The sequence below is a fragment of the Desmodus rotundus genome, chromosome 10 (genome assembly GCF_022682495.2).
Source record: "Desmodus rotundus isolate HL8 chromosome 10, HLdesRot8A.1, whole genome shotgun sequence".
In the NCBI taxonomy this organism is placed as follows: domain Eukaryota; kingdom Metazoa; phylum Chordata; class Mammalia; order Chiroptera; family Phyllostomidae; genus Desmodus; species Desmodus rotundus.
The window spans coordinates 60,849,901-60,872,715 of NC_071396.1; the positions used below are offsets into that span (position 1 = coordinate 60,849,901).

Genomic DNA, 22,815 nt, shown 5'->3' on the forward strand with positions numbered 1-22,815 from the left:
TTGGAATGGGACCAGTTATATTCCCTCTAACTCTAGCACCCATTAGCATAGTCTATTTTCAGCCTCCTTAATCTTTAACAATCTGATAGATGGAAAATTGCATTACATTGTATACTGTGTTAGTTTCTATTGCTGTGTAACAAGTTATCCCCAAACTTAGCTACATGAAACGGCACTCATGTATTATTTCCTGGTTGCAGTGGGCCAAAATCCAGCTTAGGTGGGTTTTCTGCTTCATGGTCTCTCATGAAGCTGCAAGCGAAAATGTCAGCCATGGGCTTAGTCATCCTCCTGCTCACTCACATAGTGTGGGCAGGATACAGCTCCTGGACAGATTATAGGACTGAAGGCCTCAGTTCCTCACTGGTTGTTGCCCAAAGGCCACTTTCAGTTCTTTCCCCTGTGGATGTCTTCAACATGGCAGCTTGCTTTGTCAAAGGGTATGGTCTGAGAAGGAAATAGAATTTGCTAGCAAGAGAGAAATCACTCTTTTGAAACCTAATCACAGAAGCAACATCTTTGCTTCTTGTCTAGAAGCAAGTCTCTGAGCTCAGCCCACCCTTGAGGAAGAGGTTACATGCAATGTCAGTACATAAAGCAGGGATCACTGGGACATGGTTGAGGGCTGCCTACCATGTCCATTGTAGTGTAATTTGCATTTCTTATGAATGATTAAGGTTGAATATCTTTGGATTTTTCTGTTTCATATTCTTTTCTCATATTTCTGTAAAGTAGGTATCCTCTTTCTTATTGGTACCTAAGCTCTCCTTATACATTAGGGTAGTCGGCCATTTAATTGTAATATGGGTTGTAAATATGCTTTCCATTTTTCTACTTATCTTTTAACTTTGCTTTTGGTGGGTTTTTTTGATATATATGTTTTAAGTAGTCAGATTAATACTCAGCCTTTTAAGGTTCTGAGCCTGTGTCCTCCTTAGAAGCAGAAGCTGCCTCTTAGACAGTTCTCCAGCCCCTGCATGCCACACAGGCCAGCATATATTTTGGAGCCAGGGAATGTGTTCATATGAAGGCAGTACTTCACTCTTTGTTCTGAGTCTGCTCTGTTTGTGTTATGTATGTATATCAGAAGTTCAAACTGGCAATCCTCTGGCATTGTGCTGGTCTACAGAGTGGCAGGGTCTAATGACGGTGGGGTGGAGACAAAATGGAGGAGGGTCCAATGGATCACACCTCAGCAAAGATATGGAGCAGCCTAGGAAAGCAGGGAGGGCAAGTGGTCTGGCTGAGGAGAGAGGCAATGGGATGGAGAGTTATATGAGAGAAGAAATTATTGACTGGATTGGGTTATGAAGCTGGTGAGGCGGGCCTGCGCTGATTGCCTTCTCTTCACCCTGTTGGTGAGGGAGAGATTCCCACCCTAGTCTTGTGGGGATGGTCAAACACATGGCACCCAACACTGGACAGCTGAGATCAACAACAGGTTATTAATCACATGTACTCACAGCCTGGGAGAAGATAGTGCATGTCACACAGGGCCCAAAGGAGGGTGCACTTGGGAGCATATGAACCCACAGGCACTGTAGGAGGTACTTGGTGGCATCAAAAGGATGGGGGAGCCCCTGTATTCTGCAGGAGGGTATGACTTGGTTGTTCACAGCCTAGTAGGGAACTAGAGCTTCCACTCAGGGATAAGAAGGCACAGTCCCCATGAAAAGAAGTGTTGTGGGCTAGGGGACCTTATCTGTGGTAGCAGAGTGGGAGGGGCCTTGTCCTTAGGCTATTTAGGGACCACCTGTTTTTCCCCAGATGTCACAACAGCACATAATTCTACTAGTTTTAGGCATTACACCACATTGACCCCTGATGCCTTGATGCCGACTTAAACCCTGGTGTGACTGGGACTTCTAGGGAGCAGATGAAGTGCCTCCCTAGCAAGCGAAGCAGGCTACTGACCAGGAGGGAGAGGGCTCCATGGTGAACTTATATGGGTCCCCCTCTGTGGCCAATAATTGCAGTTGAAGGACTTGTGGGGGTGGTTGTGCAAGAATTGTATATCCCCAGGGAACATGAATCCACATTAATCAATGTCATATTTATTAATTGCCTCAGCAGGGGTCCACTTGCCACCTTGTAACTTAAATATGTGGATAAAAAAGGGGGGTCTATGGAGAGTAATATCACAGGGTGATTGAACTGTAAATTCCTAACTGGACAGTCATGGTGGATAATTAGGCCCCAGGTATACAACTTCTTCAGTGAAAGGTTTTCACCCAGCCCTGTCCATTGATCTTGTACATCTAGGTTAACACACCTTTGAAATACCAGAAGTAATAACCCTTGAAGTGGGTATTAACCCTCATGAGTACATATAATTTAAACTATCCTGTAATTCAGTCCCCACTTTGCTTTCTCCAGTCTTCCTTATTTCCCCTCCTTCATTTCAAATGCATAAAAGAAGCTACAAAACTGTTATTCTTAGGAGCATTTGAAATCCTGCTCCCTGGCATATGTTGTCAGTTTGGGTAAAAAAAAACTCTTACAAATATTCTGTACAGGTTTGGATCTTTCTTTCTTTTTTTTTAAGTAATTAAAAAATTTTTTTTGATTGATATTAGAAAGAGGGAGCAAGAAGAGAGAAGGAGAGAATTATCAATTCATCGTTCCACTTATTTGTGCATTCATTGATTGATTCTTGTATTTGCCCTGACCAGAGATTGAACTGCAACCATGGCATATTGGATTGATGCTCTAACCAACTAAGCTACCTGGCCAGGGCTTGGGTGTTTCTTTTGCTGACATTGCTCACTCAGTTGAACTCAAGTTGACCTCCACATAGCCAAGGAGCCTGGGAGAGGGGTGACTCCCTCTGGCAGTGTGGCATCTGGCAAGGGACTGAGGACAGGGAGGTAACCCCCAGGGAGGCTGGTGGGATATGCCAGAGGGTGGCTTCTTCTCATATTGAGGAGGCCTTAGTAGCTGTGCCTCCCAAGGCTCATTGGGCATCTGGGTGCTGATGGTCAAAGGCCAGGGTCTGTGAGAACCTCTCTTTTCAGGAGTGCCCAGTATGCAGCCAAGAATTGTTGCTCTGTTGCTGTATATAGTGCAGGCAAGGAGGGCCGTTTTTTGTAACAGAAGCCCTTAGGCAACTTATTGTAGGTGGTCCAGACACTCCAGGAAGCATGGGTGGAGATTGCTAAAGTTTCTCTACAATGAAAGAGTCTCTGAGGGCACTGGTAGGAGTGCCGGCTGATTTTAATTTGGACAGATTTTAGTCTAGAACCTTTTGTTGGAGGTGCTCATTCACGGCAGGCTGCTTTGCAAGTGACAGCATTAGTGGGCATAAGTAAAATTTATAGATCAGGACTGTGTTGCCTCCAGAATCCAAAAAGGACTAAAAGATGTTGGACATTGTGGATGCTGAGAGGTCAATATCTCTTTTTTGACTGTGTCGAGGATAGAACTGCCCTCGGTTTATCAAATAATTTTTAGGACTTTGACCAAGGTGGCAAATTGCCCCACATGTGGGATAATGGTCTATCCTTTTCTTGTGAGCTCCATTGAATTTGATGTCCTTAATTAGTGTGTTCAAGTGAGTCTTTGTGGAGAGGAATGTCTTGAGGGTAATGTCAGACTTGTGTTCCTGGAAAAAGGCACATGCACTTAAGATCTTACCTGCAGGCCAATGCGCTGGAGGGAAGGAATGCGGCAGGCGGAAAACTTGGAAAGAAAAGAGCAGTGATCCCTTCCACCCAGAACGTGCATTTTTCCGAGGAGCCGCAGTTGTGTGGATGCGGGTAGACTTTTTACACGGGGACAAGTTCTTCCAGCATTTTTAACTGCACCTTCCGAGACAGTTGGGCGCATCGGTCCTTTCAGCAGAACCTGCCTTAGGCACTTAACCTTTTGTGGCTCAGGCACCCCAAGACAAAAAAAAAATGGCCCAAATGAAAGAACAGATCAAAACTCCAGAAAAAATACAACTAAGCTAGGAAGAGATAGCCAACCTATCAGATGCAAAGTTCAAAACACTGGTTATCAAGACACTCACAGAATTGGTTGAATTTGTTCGAAAAGTAGATGAAAAAATGAAGCCAATGCTAAGAGAAACAAAGGAAAATGTACAGGGAACCAATAGTGATGGGAAGGAAACTGGAACTCAAATCAACGGTGTGGACCAGAAGGAAGAAAGAAACATCCAACCAGAAAAGAATGAAGAAACAAGAATTCAAAAAAATGAGAAGAGGCTTAGGAACCTCCAGGACATCTTGAAACGTTCCAACATCCTCATCATAGGGGTACCAGAAGGAGAAGAGGAAGAGCAACAAATTGAAAACTTATTTGAACAAATAATGAAGGAGAACTTTCCCAATCTGGCAAAGGAAATAGACTTCCAGGAAGTCCAGGAAGCTCAGAGACTACCAAAGAAGGTGGACCCAAGGAGGAACACACCAAGACACATCATAATTACATTACCCAAGATGAAACAGAAGGAGAGAATCTTAAAAGCCACAAGAGACAAGGGGACAGTTACCTACAAAGGAGTTCCCATAGGACTGTCAGCTGCTTTCTTAAAAGAAACTTTGCAGGCAAGAAGGGGCAGGAAAGAAGTATTCCAAGTCATGAAAGGCAAGGGCCTACATCCAAGATTGCTCTATCCAGCAAAGCTTTCATTTAGAATGAAAGGGCAGATAACGTGCTTCCCAGATAAGGTCAAGTTCAAGGAGTTCATCATCACCAAGCCCTTATTATATGAAATGTTGAAGGGATTTATCTAAGAAAAAGAAGATAAAAAATATGAACAGTAAAAATGACAGCAAACTCACAGTTATTAACAACCACACCTAAAACAAAAACAAAAGCAAACAACTAGAACAGGAAGGAATCACAGAAATGGAGATCACATGGAGGGTTATCAGCAGGGAAGTGGGAGGGGAGAGAGGGGGGAAAGGTACAGAGAATAAGTAGCATAAATGGTAGGTAGAAAATAGACAGGGGGAGGTTAAGAATAGTATAGGAAATGTAGAAGCCAAAGAACTTATCTGTATGACCCATGGACATGAACTATAGGGGGGGAATGTGGGTGGGAGGGGGTGTACAGGGCGGAGGGGAATAGAGGGGGGAAAATGGGACAACTAATAGCATAATCAATAAAATATATTATTAAAAAAAAAGATCTTGCCTGCAAAGTCTGTGTGATGGCAGAGTTGATGATACCCCATGAGGAGCCTGGGAAAGATGCATTGTGTCCCTTCAGAGCTGAAGATCAACTGTGGTTGAGAGACTGTTGAAATAGGCACTGAATATAACATATTAGCCAAATCTGGAGTAGCAAATACTGGTTGTTGATTGTAATCAGTAATCTCAATAACATTAGATACTGGGAATGGAGGTCTGTGGATGGAACCACAGCATATGGTGGTGGTCATCCACAGTAAAGCATATGATATTCTTTCCAAGTTTAAAAACAGGCCAAATTGGACTTTTAAAAGGAGAAGCAGTGGGGGTAGTTATGCCTTCACTAAGTAGGTCTCGTATGAAAAATTTCAATCCTTGGAGGTCCTGTGTTAGCTTCACATTGAGCTGTATTAACTATTTTAACTGGGTGGGGGGTGGTCCATGAAGTCCCATTTTGTCAAGCCAACTTTTAAGTCAGACTAGGTCGCAGGTGTGCCATAGAGCACCTGCCAGACACAAACTGTACCTGAAAGCACCTGACATTGGGATATGGACCATTAACAATAGTTCTTGCCTTCAGGGCAAGGTTGACACTCTAGGGTGGGAGGAGATGCCAGTGCCAAGGAGAGATGACTGAACATGGAGCAGTGTAGGCACAAGCTGGCCGGTAATTAATGGCTCCATCCCAGGTGGTCTTCATTGTTGTGTCAAGAGCTAGTTAGTCAGCAAAGAATAATTAGTGAAAGCTGACCAGGTGCCCTATGTCAGGGCTGGGCTATCCTGTTCCTGATGCCAGTTGTTTTAAATGAGGGTGGGATTCCAGCCCTAGCATTATGAGATGGCTGAACTCATGACCACAGCACTGGACAAATGAGATCACAGAGTTTATCAGTCATGTGTATTCACAGCCCAAGGGAGAAGGGCACTCCTTACCACACAGGACCACATGGGTTGTGCTTGGGAACAGAGTGAATTGCCAGGAGCTGTGGGAAGCAGGCTTTGTAGTAACAATAGGGTGAGGTACCCACTGGTTCCTATGGGAGGGTGAGATTAGCTTGTTTGAATAATCTCATGGGCTGGCAGGAACTAAAAGCTACTGCTCAGGGATAATCAGGAACTGTGTCGCATCCCCCATATAAGAAGCTTTGTTTAGTTAGGGTACCTTATCCACCAGAGCAAAGAAGGGAAAGGAAGGTGCAGTTAGGCTATGGTTTCACCAGATGTTAAGGCAGCAAATCATCATAATTTTATGGATTCAACTTATGGAAGGCTGACCGGGTTTCTTTTTCTCTTTGTACCATTCTGTTTATTTCTTTATTCATTTATTCATTCATTCACTCATTCATGTAACATTTGTATGTGTGCCATGGGCCAGCACTGTGCTGGTCACTGTGGTAGACACAAGCACCAGGCCCTGCTCTGATGGCCCTGCTCAACCATCAAAGTTGAGAGGGGAGAGACAGGCAGTAGATGTACAAGTCAATGTTAGAAAACAGTAAGGGGTCTGAAGAAAATAAAGCTAGGTGATATGCCCCAGCCTTGGAGAGGGAAGCCAGAGAAGCCTTTCTGAGTAGATGCTGGAGTGAGGCCTGAGTGACATGAAGAAGCTGCTTGGAGAGACTTCATGAAAGCAGATTGGAAGGGTATGGGAAAGAGTGGGTGATTCGGTCCATTGTGGGTGGGTTCTGTTAGCCAAATCAGAAGCAGAAAATAAAGAACCTTTCCCTTTCTTGTTATTGAAAATATAATTGGCTTATTTCTGAGAACCGAACAGGAAGGGGAAGAATTCAGGCCTTTGAGATTGACCATTGGCCCTGGCTGGGATGCTCAGTTGGTTGGAGTGTTGTCCCATACCTTGAAAGGTTGCAGGTTCAATTCCCAGTCAGGGCACATACCTAGGTTGTGTGTTTGATCCCTGGTCGGGCCATGTACGGGAGGCAACCAATCAATGTTTCTTTCTCATGTCAATATTTCTCTCTCTCTTTTCCTCTTTCTCTAAAATCAATAAATATATCCTCAGGTCAGGATTTAAAAAAAAATTTTAAAAGAATGACCATTTGGCTCAAAACCAACCCAGGCTCAAGATGACCCATGAAAGGAATAGGAGGCCGTTTGGAAGGTATACTCCTGGGAAAATAACCAGTTCCCTCTGAAGAATAAGAAGTGAAAGCTAGGAATGGCAGTATGCTTTCCAGAGCTCTTTGCTTTCCCTCTACAGACCCTCCTAACTGTCCTGCAGTGACATACCTCCTGAAAATCAAGGGGGGTTGGAATAGATGAGTGGTTCTGGTATCTCAGGTTTGAGGATCTGATTCATTGGTCTATGCGGGGGTTGGGCTGCACATTTCAGGAGCTCCCGGGTAGTTCTAATGGCATTGTGGATTGAAATCCACTGATGCAGTCCCACCCGTCATATTGTAAGGTTGTGGGTGGATTAGAAGCCCATGCAAGGGCCGAGACTTGTTACAGGTCACTCAGAAAACCACCTGATGCTTGACCCAGATTCTATCCTCTACGTGGTACATACCTGGAATCTATTTAAATAGTTTAAACTCTTTGAGATTTCCCACTGTGCTACTGAACTATTTTAAAAATCATATTCTTGATTTTATTGGATTATGGTCCAATAAACTGTGTTAACATAATTTTGTTCTCAAGTTGCACAGGAAAATAACTTTTCTCACGTAATGACATCTTTTATTTATTTGTGGTGATAGTTTATGTTTCTATGGTTATAAAAGCAAATAATCAAAATAGAATATACTGAAAATTGTAAAATAAAGGTCACTTACACTTCTACCACTCAGACATAACCACTTTGAGCATTTTGGTATATGTCTTGCTGAACTTTTTTACTACTTATATGTCTGTGTGTGTGACTGTATGTGTGTGTTTATCGTAATTTCTCATTTGATTTTTTAAACAAAAATGAGAAACCTTTTTGTGATGATTTATAATTTGCTTATTAGGACTCTCTATATGAAATTATGCAAGTGATTATCTATTTTCATATCTTCTGTACTAATGAGAATGGTTCAGGGTCCCATTGTATATGATGTCTGACCACATTCAACACTGTAAGAAAATCACAGGAGTTGCAGAAGTCAGAAGAAGGTGATTGCTTTTTGAGGCTTCTCCAGCTGGGTGTGGTGTATTATTGAGTGTCTCAGGCTAGCTGAGAGGGGTTCTGTTTTAAATCAGTTAGGTCCCTTAAACCAGTGAACTTCTAACTTCCGCAACTCTTTTCTCAAAAACTCACCATTTCTTTTGTCTCCTACTTGTTTAGACTCTTATTTGAACCAATAGACCCAAAGCACTGATGGCAGATAATGGCAGATGGGAGAAAGGTCAGGGAGTGGACAGCAGTGGATGGCAGTGGAGGCAGTCTGCATTGGGAAATCAAAAGCTGAGGGTCTTAGTCCTGCCTGTGATATTAATTGGGTGAACCTTTCAGGGCCTAGGGAAAGCAGTGCTTGCTGGTGAACATCCTGGAAATATTTTGGTAATTGATTTAACATGAAATGATTCATTGTTGAAGGGGATTGGGAAGCAGGGACTGCTACACAAAGGTAAGTGAAGATCTGTCATTCTTTCATTTATTTGTTCATTCATTTGCTGGTCATTAAGTGCTTATGTGTAGTTGACTCTGTGCTATGCTCTCATCCGTCTCTCCTTCTGAGCACTTTTCACAGGTCATAATTACATTTTCATTTTATGATTATCTACTATACTGGAAAGCTCTATACATGCCTGTTCCATTAACAGATGCACAGATGCACCACATCTGTTAGACCAGAGTCCAGCATATATTAGGCCCTGAGTACTAATCTGTGGAGTAAATTAATGAATAATTTCCCCTGCTGTAAAGATTGCAGCAGTGAGTCAGCCAGACTCCATTCTCAAGAGGAGCACAGGCCAGGAACAGAGAGTAGATTCATGCGCAGTTCATGCTTACATTAATTGAATTTACCTTCAGAGAGGTTCAGAAAAAGTACTTTGGGAATTCTGGTGAAGTAGATGTTAGACTGTGGCCGGGAAGCTTGGGAGGCCTCAAAGACAAGATGGCACTTCAATTGGCCATAAGGTTAGGCAGGAGTTACTCCTAGGCCATGTGTGGAGCCTGCAGAAGGAGCTGCGTGAGCACAGGCACGACCCATGGAAGGGTCTGCAGGAAGTTCCTTCTGTGGCATGTAGTATATGACCAGAGACTAGAAAGAGAGAGGGCTCAAATGGATGCTTTTTTTACCCCTTAAATTATAAAAAGCCTTGTGTGCCTGGTTACCAATCTAAACTTTCTCAGGTAGTAAGTTGACAGCTGATGATATTTGGGCAAATGGCTTGGAGATGTACTGTAGTTTGAAGAGGTGGGCAGATGGGTTAGGAGGTAATAAGGGCCATGGTGAAGGTCGTGTCCATGAGCTGGTTAAGAGGGGCAGATGCAGGAGAGATTTGGGGACAGGCAGACTGGATGTGGGGTTGAAGCTGTCAGGGGTGAGTTTTGAGTTTCTGGCAGAACCATTCATTGAGTCTGGAAACTTGGAGAAAGAGGTTTGGAAGAAATGATCATGAAAGTTGAGTTTGAAGTACTTGTCCCTCTTCATCATGGGGTTAAATACAGTCTGAAAGCTCAGGATAGAGTGCCTGGGCTGGAGAGAGAAGGCTGAGAGTTATTGGCTTATCTGAGGTGAGTAATGTCAAGGGCAAGGATGAGGTTCCCCAAAACGTCCCAGTTATCTACTGCTATGAAACAAACCACACCAAAATTTTGTGACTTATTTGAAGCCAGTCATTCAGTTTGATCACAAATCTTAGGTCTTTGGGTTGGGCTCAGTGAGAATAGTTGCCTGCTCAATGCAGCATCTGCAAGTGTGGCTTGCTAGGTACTCTCCCTAATCCAAGATTGTTCACATGACATGACAGTTACATCTGGCTGTCAACTGGAACCTCAGCAAGGGTTCTTGGCTGGAACCCCTATATGTGGCTTCTCCATATGACTGCTTGGGCTTCCACATAACATTATGGCTGGGTTTCAAGCATTAACATCTCACGAGGTAGGAAGTGGAAGCTGTCAGTTTCTTAAGATCTGGGCCCAGAATCAGACGGGAACAGTGTCTCAGACTGCCAATGTGTTTTACTAGTCCAGCTATCACAGATTGAAGAGGTGGAGACAGAACTTAAACTCTCAATGGAAGGAACACCAAAGAAATTTAGAGCTCATTATATCTGGCTCCTGGGAGGGGCTTAAAAATACCTGTTGAAAGAATGAGTAAATGAATGGTGTGAGGGAAGATGCAGTGAGAGGAGTATCTAGGGCTTGGGGGAAATGGTTACTAGAGACATGTGGCTAGAGTTGGTGAGGAAGGAGGATAGGAATGGGGAGGTCACTATGATATAGACTGGTGAGGGCTGTGAATGTTATGAGAAGGGGACAGGACTTGAGCCTGGGATAGACAGGGCACCAGCTAAGTGCTTAAGAGGACTGTGGTTTAGGAACAGGAGCAGAGGTTAGGCCTAGACAAGGTTCAAGGTGAGGTCCTCAGGTCCATGAGTGAGTGTGCATCCAACCCTCAGCTTTGGGCTTCTGCTGGCTATATGTCCTTGATCCCTGCTCCAGTGTGCTCTCAGGTCTGGACATTCTGTTGCTGGCACCTGTGGAATGCACAGTGGACACGCCCAACAATAGGATTCCTGGAAGTCAGAGGTGGTGGCATCCTAGCCCCCTCTGGGCCAGGTTGGTCTTACCTCTGTAGCAGATGAGAGTGTGGTCCCTTTGGAAGCATGTTTACAAATCTCTTGGGCCCATGAGGGAACCAGGCTATAATTCCTCTGAACACAATTTCTTCATGTGGCTATGACCCTCTGGACTTCGAAGTCGAGATGACTATAGGTATGTCTTTCTTGGGGACCTGTGGACCCTCAGAGGGCTACAGGCCTGGCCTGAGGAGTGGGTTGTTCATGCTGATATTTCTCTAGTCCCTTATCTGCCAAGAGTAGGGGCCACCCAGGGCACACTTACAGAGGTGGGTAGGCCTCTGAGTGGCTCTTGCCAAGGTCAGACCTCACGTGGCTCTATCTCTGTGTTCAAACTGAGCCAGTGTGGGCCAGAGGGCTGGATGCTCTCAAGGTCATACTGAAGAACAGTGAGCCTTCTTGTAGCAGGCTAGCTGAAGGAGGTCCTGGCTAACGTAGCAGCCACTCTCTGAAAAAAACTTGATCTGCAAAGAGCAGATGGACAGCAGGAGCTGGGGGAGGCCCTGAAAGAGGCTCTGAGTCACACTGGCCTCTTTTCCTTACTTGTTTTCTCTGGCCCTTGGCTGAGGGGCAGTTGGGGAACCTTCCACCGGCACAAGGCCCTTGGCCGCTCTACGTTTGTGGACTTCTTAGGAAACGTATCCTGGTGAAGGCGAGGTGGACAGAGGATGGAGGGCTCCCTTGGCTTGGACGTCTTGCTCCTGAGAATGTGGTCGACAGTCTGATCATGGTGGTCACCCAACTGAATCTGGAGTTTCGCTTTCAAGGCAAGAAGCTGCGAGGCTTCAGCTGTGAGCTCACACAGTCACCCTACGGGGTCTTCCCTGAGACTGCCTTCACCATCATATGCCAGATCACGGTGCCCCTTCTGCTCTCGGGACTGGGCATGATGACTGCCGGCCTGGTGATGAACAACATCCAAGTGCGTACTGGGCCTCTGTGGGGGCAGTGTGGGGCCTGGGATTGTGGGGCCTGGGATTGTGGGACCAGAGTTCCCGGGAATGGGGCTGCAATCCTGAACTAGGCCTTGAGGCCTGAGAGTATGGGTCCTCCAAGGACCTCAGTGTCTGAGATTTACAGAAGCTTCTGATGACCCTCTCTGAAGGTCAGCCTGCATGAGCCATATTAGCCACAGGAGCTCAAACCATTTTCTTTCCAGGGGATGCAGACTCATTAGGTAGGGCCTGAGGGATTCAAATCCTGGCTGTGCCATTTGCTCATATCTGAGGGAACTCGTTAGTGTCCCTCTGCCTCAGTTTCCCTATCTGCAGAGGGGGCTAATAAATACACCCACCTTGCAGGTGAAGATAGACCACTGAGTGTACCTTGTGTTGTGGCCTGCGGGTGATGGCCACTATTCCCTCCTACCCCCAGAATCTTCATAGGGCTCTTCTGTGGAAGGACAAGGGACAGAGGCTGGGCTGGGGGTCCAGGCCAGTAAGGGGTGTGGTGGTCTCCATTGAGTAGAGGCATTTGTTGGGATGTCCTCGAGTGATCACACACTAGTGTTCGCTTCTCCCGGTCTATTTATGTTCTTAGGTTGGCTCAGATAATGCTGTTTGAATCATCGAGGTTTTGTTATGTATACTTAAACATTTCTTATACAGTTAGTGTGTTATTTTAGAAAACTTAAAATTGTACATAAATGAAGGAGGGCAGGTGCCTATAACATTTGTCAGTATCATGCTGTGTATCCATCAAGAACATCTAAACACATAAATTTGTGGTATCATAGTACATAATGTGCTTTTTAATCTGTAAAATTCAATTTAGTTTTTTAACATATGGGACATCTCAGATAGCATTCCTTCTTCCTCAGTACACACAGCATCTCCTTATTAATGGCCACCCAGCATTACCCTTTGCACCTCTCTCTGAGTTGGAGAGGGGTGATCAACCCCCAACCTGGTCTCTTGGTCTCTGAATGAGGCTCATGATGCCTCCCATGCAGCCTCTGCTTGCACACCTCAGTGGATGGGACACTCACTGGTCCTGGGACTTGGGTAGCTATTGCATACTGTCCTGCCCAACATTAGAATCTTGTGTTCAACTGGGCTTGCGACCTAGATATCCATCTCTCCTGCCTTTGAGCTTCACTCTTGGAGCTGCTCCAAGAATCTGTCACCCCTGCCCTAAGACCCTTCTGCAGATACTTGGAAGAGAGACTCTGCCCTGAGTCTCCTCTTTTTGACCTCCACAGCTGCCTCAGGTGGAGCACAGCTTGGATCTTCTTCTCCCCATTGTGTGTCCCTCAGTTGCTGCAGCCTGGGAGGGTGTCTTGTCAGTTGAGAGAGCTTGGCAGAATCTGGAAGATATGGTGGGATGTGGGGGAGAGGGGATATGGGATTGTGCCTGACCATTGGCAGAAGTTGCACAGTAGGCCAGTCCAGAAGGAAGTCTAACTGGAGGGCAGAACAACTTTCTGGATTGTGTGTTAAGGCACCATCTGGGAGACCAGCGTGAAGAAAAAAGTGTGTCTTGGGGAAGGCTGTCTGCAAATTCAGTCCCTGAGCCATTCATTTTTAGAAGCCAGCAGCTGGGAGAAAGAGAATTAGCTCTGAAAGTCACAGCCTTTTCCTTCTCACTTGCAGACATGGTTCTATGACTCTAGTTTGCTGTGAGGTTCAAAGGCATTTGAGTATCCCTGGCTCCTGAGCCTCCACCACCATTTTTCTGCTCACTGCTGCAAGCAATGCAAAAAGCACCCTTGATAACATTATTCCAAAGGAAAGTCCCACAGCAAGAGATGGGCTCCTGGCTCCTGGCCCCTGGCTCCTGTCTTCCGCTGTACCCAGACCATGCCTACCCTGAGGAGGCTGCATGCTGGGGCCTGAGGCTTAAGGGTTTGCAGCAAGGATGACCTCCTAACTTGGCAGGCACACTTCGTGGGCTGTCCCTTGCACAGTCCTGAGACCGAGGGCGCGAGTTGGGTTCTGACTTCACCTCTCTCAATTTGGGGCCAGAGGTCTCTCTCTTTTTGTGGTCTGTATTCAGTCTATGATTGGGTGTAGGGATTGGATTGAGGTCCAATATATGGCCAGTGTATCAGTTTTTTTTCCAAAAAACTGTTTATACAAGGAAGGTATAAATATTTCTCTTTCTCATAAAATGAGTATTTGAGGTGAAATTAAGCTCTCTTTGACCACAGCCCTCACTGTCAGTTTGTTCCTGTATTTTGAGGTCATGCATGTTCTTCCAGACCTTTTGGGGTTTATGTATACATGTGTGTACCTGGAGACAGTAAGAGTGTTTTTTTTTTTAAGATTTTATTTATTTATTTTTAGAGAGGGGGGAAGAGAGGGAGAGAAACAGTAATGTGTGGTTCCCTCTTGTGTGCCACCTACTGGGGACCTGGCCTGCAATCTAGGCATGTGCCCTGACTGGGAATCGAACCAGCAGTCCTTTGGTTCACAGGCCAGAGCTCAATCCACTGAACTACACCAGCCAGGGCAAGTAAGAGTGGCTTTTATTGTTGTTAGAGGGTATGTGATCCCTCTTCACTGAGTCAGAGATAAATCAGACAGGGTCCTTGCCTTTGGGCATCTGAGAGCCAAATGCTGCAGAGTAGGATAGATGAAGTCACTCATTCATCTGGTTCCTCCTTTATTCATTCAGCACATTTTGTTGAATGATGTCTGCTAGCTGCTCTTGAGCCCTGAGGGTGCAGTGGTGAGCAGAAGCATACCAACACCAGTCTTCTTGGCATTTGTAGTCTAATAGGCGAGGCAGATGCTCATTAGATCATCCCACAAGTGAGTGACTGGAGGCAGTGAGCAGACATTTGCCTGTGAAAGAAGAGGGAATAATCCATTTTTCCTAAAGGAATCAGAGAATCTACAGTCAGTAGGACAGTTGGAGTTGGACCTTGGGTAATGTAGCAGTTTCCAGGATGACGTGAGGAATAGTAAACATCCCAGGTGAAGGGATCAGTGTATTCACAGAAATGGGCAGATTAGTGTATGTTGTGAAGAGTGAGGAACATGAGTACCTGTCATGGAGATAGGGCTCAGGGCAGGCAGTGAGGGACAATGTCAGCTCTGCTCAGGAGTTTAAGTTACATACTGAGACATAGGGGTTGTTGATTTTGTTGTCATTCTTTGTTTTAATAATAAATATCATGTATTTGTTTTATTGAAGTAAACCACAGAGGTATAGAAAATTGCACAACTCCTATATGTACAGTTTGATGGACCATCTCAAGATTAATGCATCTCAGTAACCACCACCTAGGTCAAGAGCATTCTCAGCCCTCCATGCCTGGCCAAACCTTAACCACTCTTCTGACTTCTGATACTATGGATTCATTTGGGCTGTTCTGAAGGCATGATACTACCAGGAACATTTTTGCATATGTTTTTTTAGAGGGGAGGTAGGCATGTGTTTTTAGGGGGGGTGGGCAAAAGGATTCTTTTGGGTATATGTCCAGGAGTGGAATTGCCCATGAAAGGTCAGAAGGGGCTGGGTGACATGGTCATATGTGTGTAGCAGCACTCAACCCTGGCAATGGGGTCAGAGATGCCCTGGAGGGTGTGGCTTCTGGTGACAGGGCAAAGCTGGGAGGCTGTGGTTGTAATTCAGAGCTCTCCAAGTGCAAGAATCATTACTTTTGATTTATTTTAGCTTTGCCAGTGCCCAGATAGATGTCTTTAAAGTGTTGCTGGGGAAGGTAGTGGCAGAATTTAAGACAGTTATGAAAATTTGGATGTCAGGATGTCAGGGAACACAAGAAGTTAATTAAATTGTGGCTGGCAGAGCAAGAAGGATTCCTGGAACTGTTCCTGGAACAGTGGGTAGATCAGGGCAAAGGAGGCTTGGTGAGGAGGGCCTGTGGGATATCCAGGTTCAGTTAACAGCTGGGTCAGCAGGTATAATACCCAGAAGGCAGATCTGAGCCGGTCACTGAAAACATTTATGATCCCTGTAAAGAAGTCTGTAAATCAGACAGCTCCAGCACAAGTTAATTCGCTGGATTAATGGTGTCACCAGTATTCAGAGTCCTACTGTTTTTCCACTTTACATTTCCTCGTTTGTTGACTTTGTCCCTCATGGCTGAAGGATGCCTCTTGTGTCTAGACATTATTTCTCAAATCTCCTTGGCCATGATTGTGTCCCAGCTCACACCCGACTGACTACTTACAAGAAGGATGGGACCCCCACAAAAGGTTAACCTTTCAGGCTTTACCTCTTTCAGGCTGCTTGTTGATGGAGAGTGTGGTGGTTGTGGAAGGTAACTCAAGTCTTGGAAAGGAGAGGATGTGGAAGGAGAGGAGAAATGAAGATGAAACATGAAGGAAGGTCAGGATTATGACAGGAGGTCTGCAACATCAGGTTTTCCAAACTCTGGGTTTTACTTTTGGCAGAAAGAAGACTTTGAATGGGCTAGGGTGAATCCAGGGCTGGGAAAGAACTGGTCAGGAGCCATGTGTGCCACAGGGCAGTCAGTGGTGTGGTGGTAGCCTGATCTTGGCCTGGTTCAATCTGTCCTTTAAGAAGGAGTTTCTCAGCTGTGGAATTGGAATCTTGAAAAAGATTGACCCTGTGTTTTCTTGAGATAGGGTATTAGTTCTGGTTTAATAAGTCCCACAAGGCTATCGTATAACCTGAGGACTGGCCAGAGTTGAAAAGGCTGTGCCCACTTAAAGTCAAGGATTGTAGCTTTCCTATTTGGAGAAAGAAATAAAATCCTTTAAATTAAATTTTTAAAAGTTAAAAGGTCAGGAGGAGGATGAGGAGCCCTCAGTAGAAGCCAAGATAGAATGGTTACAGAGGCCCGCATAACACAGGGGATGTGGAGAGCTCAGAGGTGTGCCTGTCTCACAGTGGGAGTCTAGTACATGTTTGGGTAGTGGTCGTGGGTGGAAGGCTCCCTAGCACAGAGGGAGCAGCAGAATGGATGTTAGGAGAGAAAGTGGAGTCATCCATTTGGAGGTCACTGCTTCCTTCAGGGCAGGGGTATCCAGCCCACAGCCTGCAGGATGACTATGGATGCAGCCCAACACAAACTGTAAATTTACTTAAAATATTATGAGGAGTTTTTTGTGATTACATGTTGCAATGTCACCTAAAATAAATGTACATACATTCTCTCTATTTGTAGGCATATGTGGCTTCAGTTTTACAGCGATGTGTGGCTTCTATTGTGTTCTCTTCCAAGCACAGACAGTAGAATTGACACCATCAGACATTACATATGCTCGTGGTGACTTTGCGAGGCAGCAATTATCAATAATATTTCCACCTACCTTTGCAACTTTAGGGCATTTAATGTTATTTAGAAGCCAGGTAATCATTCTTATTTGAGTATTAAAGGTACTTCCACACCTCGGTGGTGCCTCACACATCACTCACCATGTTTCATAATTGGCCTCTGTGTTGCCCTGTAGTGGCAGCCCAGAAGGCTGTGGAAGGGCCCAAAACTTGCTATTTTCCTGTCAATTAATTTTTATAATAAAAGTAAATAAAGTTCCTTATCTATTATTAAGTATATTTTATTGATTATGCTATTACAGTTGTCCCATTTTTTTCTCCCCTTTATCCCCCTCCACCCTGCATCACCCTTCTTCCAGCATTCCCCCCACCTTTACTTCATGTGCATGGGTCATACATATAAGTTCTTTGGCTTCTCCATTTTCTACACTATTCTTAACCTCCCCCTGTCTATTTTGTACCTACCAATTATGCTTCTTATTCCTTGAAGCTTTTCCCCCTCTCTTCCCCCTCTCCTTCTCCTTCTCCTCTGATAACCCTCCATGTGATCTCCATTTCTGTGATTCTGTTCCTATTCTAGTTGCTTGCATAGCTTGTTTCTGTTTTTGCTTTTTTAGGTTCAGTTGTTAATAGTTATGAGTTTTTTGTCTATTTCCTGTTCATAGTTTTGATCTTCTTTTTCTTAGATAAATCCCTTTAACATTTCGTATAATAAGGGCTTGATAATGATGAATTTCTTGACCTTATCTGGGAAGCACTTTATCTGTCCTTCCACTCTAAATGATAGCTTTGCTGGATAGAGTAATCTTGGATGTAGGCCCTTGCCTTTCATGACTTTGAATACTTCTTTCCAGCCCCTTCTTGCCTGCAAGGTTTCTTTTGAGAAATCAGCTGATAGTGTTATGGGAGCTCTTTTGTAGGTAACTGTCTCCTTTTCTCTTGCTGCATTTAAGACTCTCTCCTTATCTTTAATCTTGGATAATGTAATTATGATGTGCTTTGGCGTGTTCCTAGGTCCAACTTCTTTGGGACTCTGAGCCTCCTGGCCTTGCATGACTATTTCCTTCACCAGATTGGGGCAGTTTTTCTTTATTATTTTGTCAAGTAAATTTTCAATTTCTTTCTATTCTTCTTCTCCTTCTGGCACCCTTTTGATTTGGATGTTGGAACGTTTAAAGTTGTCCCAGAGCTTCCTAAGCCTCTCATTTTTTTTTTTTTTTTGGAATTCTTGTTTGTTCATTCTTTTTTTTTTTAAATATATTTATTGATTATGCTATTACAGTTGTCCCATTTCCACCCCCCACTCCACTCCATCCTGCCCAACCCCCTCCATCCCACATTCCCCCCCCCATAGTTCATGTTCATGGGTCATACTTATAAGTTCTTTGGCTTCTACATTTCCTACACTATTTTTGCCCTCCCCCTGTCTATTTTCCACCTATCATCTATGCTGCTTATTCTCTGTACCTTTACCCCCCTCTCCCCCTCCCACTCCCTTATTGACAACCCTCATGTTCTAGTTGTTTGCCTAGTTTGCTCTCATTTTTGTTTTATGTGTGGTCATTAATAACTGTGAGTTTGCTGTCATTTTTACTGTTCCTATTTTTGATCTTCTTTTTCTTAGGTAACTCCCTTTAACATTGCATATAATAAGGGCTTGGTGATGATGAGCTTCTTTAACTTGATCTTATCTGAGAAGCACTTTATCTTCCCTTCCATTCTAAATGATAGCTTTGCTGGATACAGTAATCTTGGATGTAGGTCCTTGCGTTTAATCTTGGGTAATGTAATTATGATGTGCCTTGTTGTGTTCCTCCTTGGGTCCAGCTTCTCTGGGACTCTCTGAGCTTCCTGGACTTCCCGGAAGTCTATTTCCTTTGCCAGATCGGGGAAGTTCTCCATTATTTGTTCAAATAAGTTTTCAATTTTTTGTTCTTCCTCTTCTCCTTCTGGCACTCCTATAATTCGGATGTTGGAACGTTTCAAGGTGTCCTGGAGGTTCCTAAGCCTCTCCTCATTTTTCCAAGTTCTTGTTTCTTCATTCTTTTCTGGTTGGATGTTTGTTTCTTCCTTCTGGTCCATACCATTGATTTGAGTCCCAGTTTCCTTCTCATCACTATTGGTTCCCTGTACATTTTCCTTTGTTTCTCTTAGCATAGGCTTCATTTTTTCATCTGGTTTTCGAACAGATTCAACCAAGTCTGTGAGCATATTGATAACCAGTGCTTTGAACTGTGCATCCGATAGGTTGTCTATCTCTTCGTCGCTTAGTTGTATTTTTTCTGGAGCTTTGAAGTGTTCTGTCATTTGGGCCATTTTTTTGTTTGTTTGTTTGTCTTGGCGTGTCTGTTACTTTAAGGGGCGGAGTCTTAGGTGTTCACCTGGGGCGGGGTAATGCTCGTGGCTGTGCTGTGAGGCTGTACGTGGGGGAGGGGCCGAGTGGGAGCAATGGCACCCGCCTCACTCTCCTCCGGATTTCAATCTTTCATTCCGATACCCACAATCAAACTGGGCCACTCTGGTGCTGGTTCCCGAGTAAGTGGGCCTGTGCACACTCTAGGCCCCTGTGGGTCTCTCCAATGACCTCTCCTGTGAGGCTGGGAGTCTCTCCTGCTGCCGCCCCAACCCCCACGGGCGCTTTCAATCAGAGGTCTGAGGCTTTATTTCTCCGAGCTGGAGCCCTGGGTTGCGTGGTCTGCTTTGCTCCCTGCCGTTTGTCCGGTTTATCTGTGTGTGAATGTGGGGACGTGGGGTGCTACCCGCCACTCTGCCTGCCCCACTCTCCGCCACTCTGAGTCCGGCCCTCTGGGTTTATCTGTGCAAATGTGGGGCCGCAGGGTCTGCTAGTGCTCGGACTGCCTGCGTCATTTGTCCCACACTCCGCCAGTCTCAGTCCTGCCACAGCCACGCGAGTCCTCTCCGCCCCGGTGCCCGTCTCCACCCCTCCTACCAGTCTGGATGAATGTTTATTTTCTATTTCCTTGGTGTCGGTCCCCCTTGCTGTTCGATTCTCTGTCAGTTCTGGTTGTGACAGGAGGCGCAGTGTGTCTACCTACGCCGCCATCTTGGTTCCTCCTGTTTGTTCATTCTTTTCTGGATGAATGTTTATTTCTTCCTTTTGTTGTAAATCGTTGATTTGAGTCCCGGTTTCCTTCCCTTCACTATTTGTTCCCTGTACATTTTCCTTTATTTCACTTTGTATAGCTTTAACTTCTTCATTTATTTTGCAACTGTACTCAGTCACTTCTGTGAGCATCCTGATTACCAGTGTTTTGAACTCTTTATCTGAAAGGTTGACTATCTCTTCATTGCTTAGTTCTTTTTCTGGACTTTTGATTTGTTTTTTCATTTGGTCTATATTTCTTTGTCTCAGTGCACCTTTTATGTCGTAAGCGTTGGAGACTTAAGTGTTCATCAGGGCAGGGCCACCCATTTTGCTGCCTTGTGACACTCTATGTGAGGGAGGGGTCAGAGAGGGAGCAATGCCATTTGCTTGGCTTTTACCCCACTTTCAAGAAACTGGCAGTTTCTCCTGTTGCCACAATCCCCACAAATTTTTATAGCCAGAGGTTGTGAGGCTTTATTTTTCCAGTGCTGGAACCCTGAGTTGTGTGGTCTGTCTTGCTCCCCACTTGTTCCTCCCTGTTTATCCTCACTGATTTGTGGGAAGGCCTGGTTCACCAGCTGCCACTTTGCCAGTGTCCTCTCTGAGCTGACTTCATTCCTCCAGCCCCTCCTACCAGTCTGGATGAATGTTTCTTTAGCTCCTTGGTTGTAGGACTTCCATACAGTTTGATTTTCTGGCAGTTCTGGTGTTTTTTTGTTTTAAATTGGTTGTTGTCCTTCTTTTGTTGCCACGAGGAAGTGAAGTGTTTCTACCTACACCTCCATCTTGGCCGGAAGCTATTTTTATTTTTTAATCCTAGCCTGACTTCTACAATGTCTCAAAAGAAAAAAGAACCCCCAAAAGAAAAATTGTGGATGAAGAAATATTGTTCAGTGAAAAATGGACAGGTGACCACTTTTTTATTGAGGCAAATAGTAAGATAATCTGCTTAATTTGTAGGGAATTTGTGCACATTTTCAAGACTATAATTTGAAAGGCATTATATGCAAAACCATGCTGCCAAATTCAATGTGTATGAAGGATTGTGTCCTAAGGACAAAATAGCGGAACTGAAAAAAAGTCTTTGTCTTCTCAACAAAAAATTTTTCAAAAAATTACTACTTGGGCAGATTCCATTGTAAATGCTAGTTGTGTGGTAGCACATGTAATAGCAAAAGAATCAAAACCATTTCAACAGAATAAAAAAGCAAACAAAATATAACCAGAGACATTGAAGTTAAGAACAATCTAACAATAGCCGGGGGGAGTGGGGAAGGGACAGTGAGAAGAGGGGTTTACAGGAACTACTATAAAGGACACATGGAGAAAACCAAGAGGGAGGGTGAAGGTGGGGGAGGGAGGGGGGTTTGGCTGGGGTGGAATGGAGGGATGGGGAGAAAAGGCACACAACTGTAGTTGAATAACAATAAAAATTTTTTAAAAAACAAACCCATTTCCTGATGGTGAGTTTATTAAGCAATGTATAGAAAGCATGGCAGATATAATTTGCCCTGAGAAAAAGGAGAATATTTCTAAAATCAGTTGTCCTAACAGATTATAGCCAGGCAAACTGATGATATTGGAAAAATATTGAAAGAAGTTTGGAGAGTAAAGCTACTAATTTTAAATTTTATGCTTTGGTGATAGATGATAGCACTGATGCTACAGATACGGCTGAACTTGCCATTTTTATTCAAGGTATTGATGATGAATACAATGTCACTGAAGAACTGGCTTCTTTAGTACCATTAAAAGACACAACTGAATCGAGAGTTTTATATGAAGCAGTAAAAAGTATGTTAAAGTGATTTTCTTTGTCCATTCTCAACATACCTGGTATAGTTACTGATGGTGCCTGGTGATGGTAAGGAAAAGAGAGGGACTTATAAAATTAATAGAAGATGATGCACTTGCTGCCCAAAACTCATGTTGGATGAAATATCTTTGCATAGTATGTCAAGAAATTTATGTGCAAATCTTTAAAAATGAGTAACACCATGGAAATCATCATCAAGACTGAATTTCATAAGAGCCAAGGGATTGAATCATCCTCAATTCCAGGATTCCTTATAAGTATTGACACTGCTTATGTCAACATCATTTACTTTTCAGAAGTAAGATATGGCTAAGTCGAGGCCAAATGTTGAAAAGATTTTATGATTTGCAACATGTTATCAAGTTGTTTATGGTATCAAAAAACAAATTTGTGCTGGAACTTGGTGATGAAAACTGGCTTACAGATTTAGCTTCTTTAGTGAATATAACTGCTCATTTAAATGAGATAAACAAGCGTCTTCAAGGTGAAAATCTACTTATCAGTACCATGTTTCAAACCATAACAGCATTCCAAATGAAACTGAAATTATGGCAAGTTCGAATGAAGGCAAACAACTTCGTGCATTTTGACACATTGGCTAAACACAGTCCAGTAACAGTGAAAAATATGTGGCCTTTTTGATTTGATACAAAAATTTGAAAACAGATTTCAAAATTTCTGGGAAAATAATCAATATTTTGCTGTATTTGTGTCACCATTTTCAGTCAACATAAATGGTACCTGCCAATTTTCAAAAGGAATGCATAGAGCTGCAATCTGACATTCACCTTAAAGAAAA

General features: G+C 44.1%; 1 protein-coding gene across 3 annotated transcripts in view; it reads left to right on the forward strand.

Annotated features, from left to right (window-relative positions):
• Nucleotides 1–22,815, forward strand: part of SLC41A3 (solute carrier family 41 member 3) — a 78,394-nt gene that overhangs the window by 24,080 nt on the left and 31,499 nt on the right. Inside the window, exon 3 of one of the 3 annotated variants that reach the window (XM_071219512.1) lies at nucleotides 11,642–11,809. The exons of 1 other annotated variant lie outside the window; for it this stretch is intronic. In XM_071219512.1, the coding sequence (XP_071075613.1) occupies nucleotides 11,642–11,809 (168 nt within the window). Of the gene's footprint in view, nucleotides 1–11,553; nucleotides 11,810–22,815 lie in introns of those variants that run through there. One more of the 3 variants, XM_045188021.2, reaches the window with a different exon arrangement.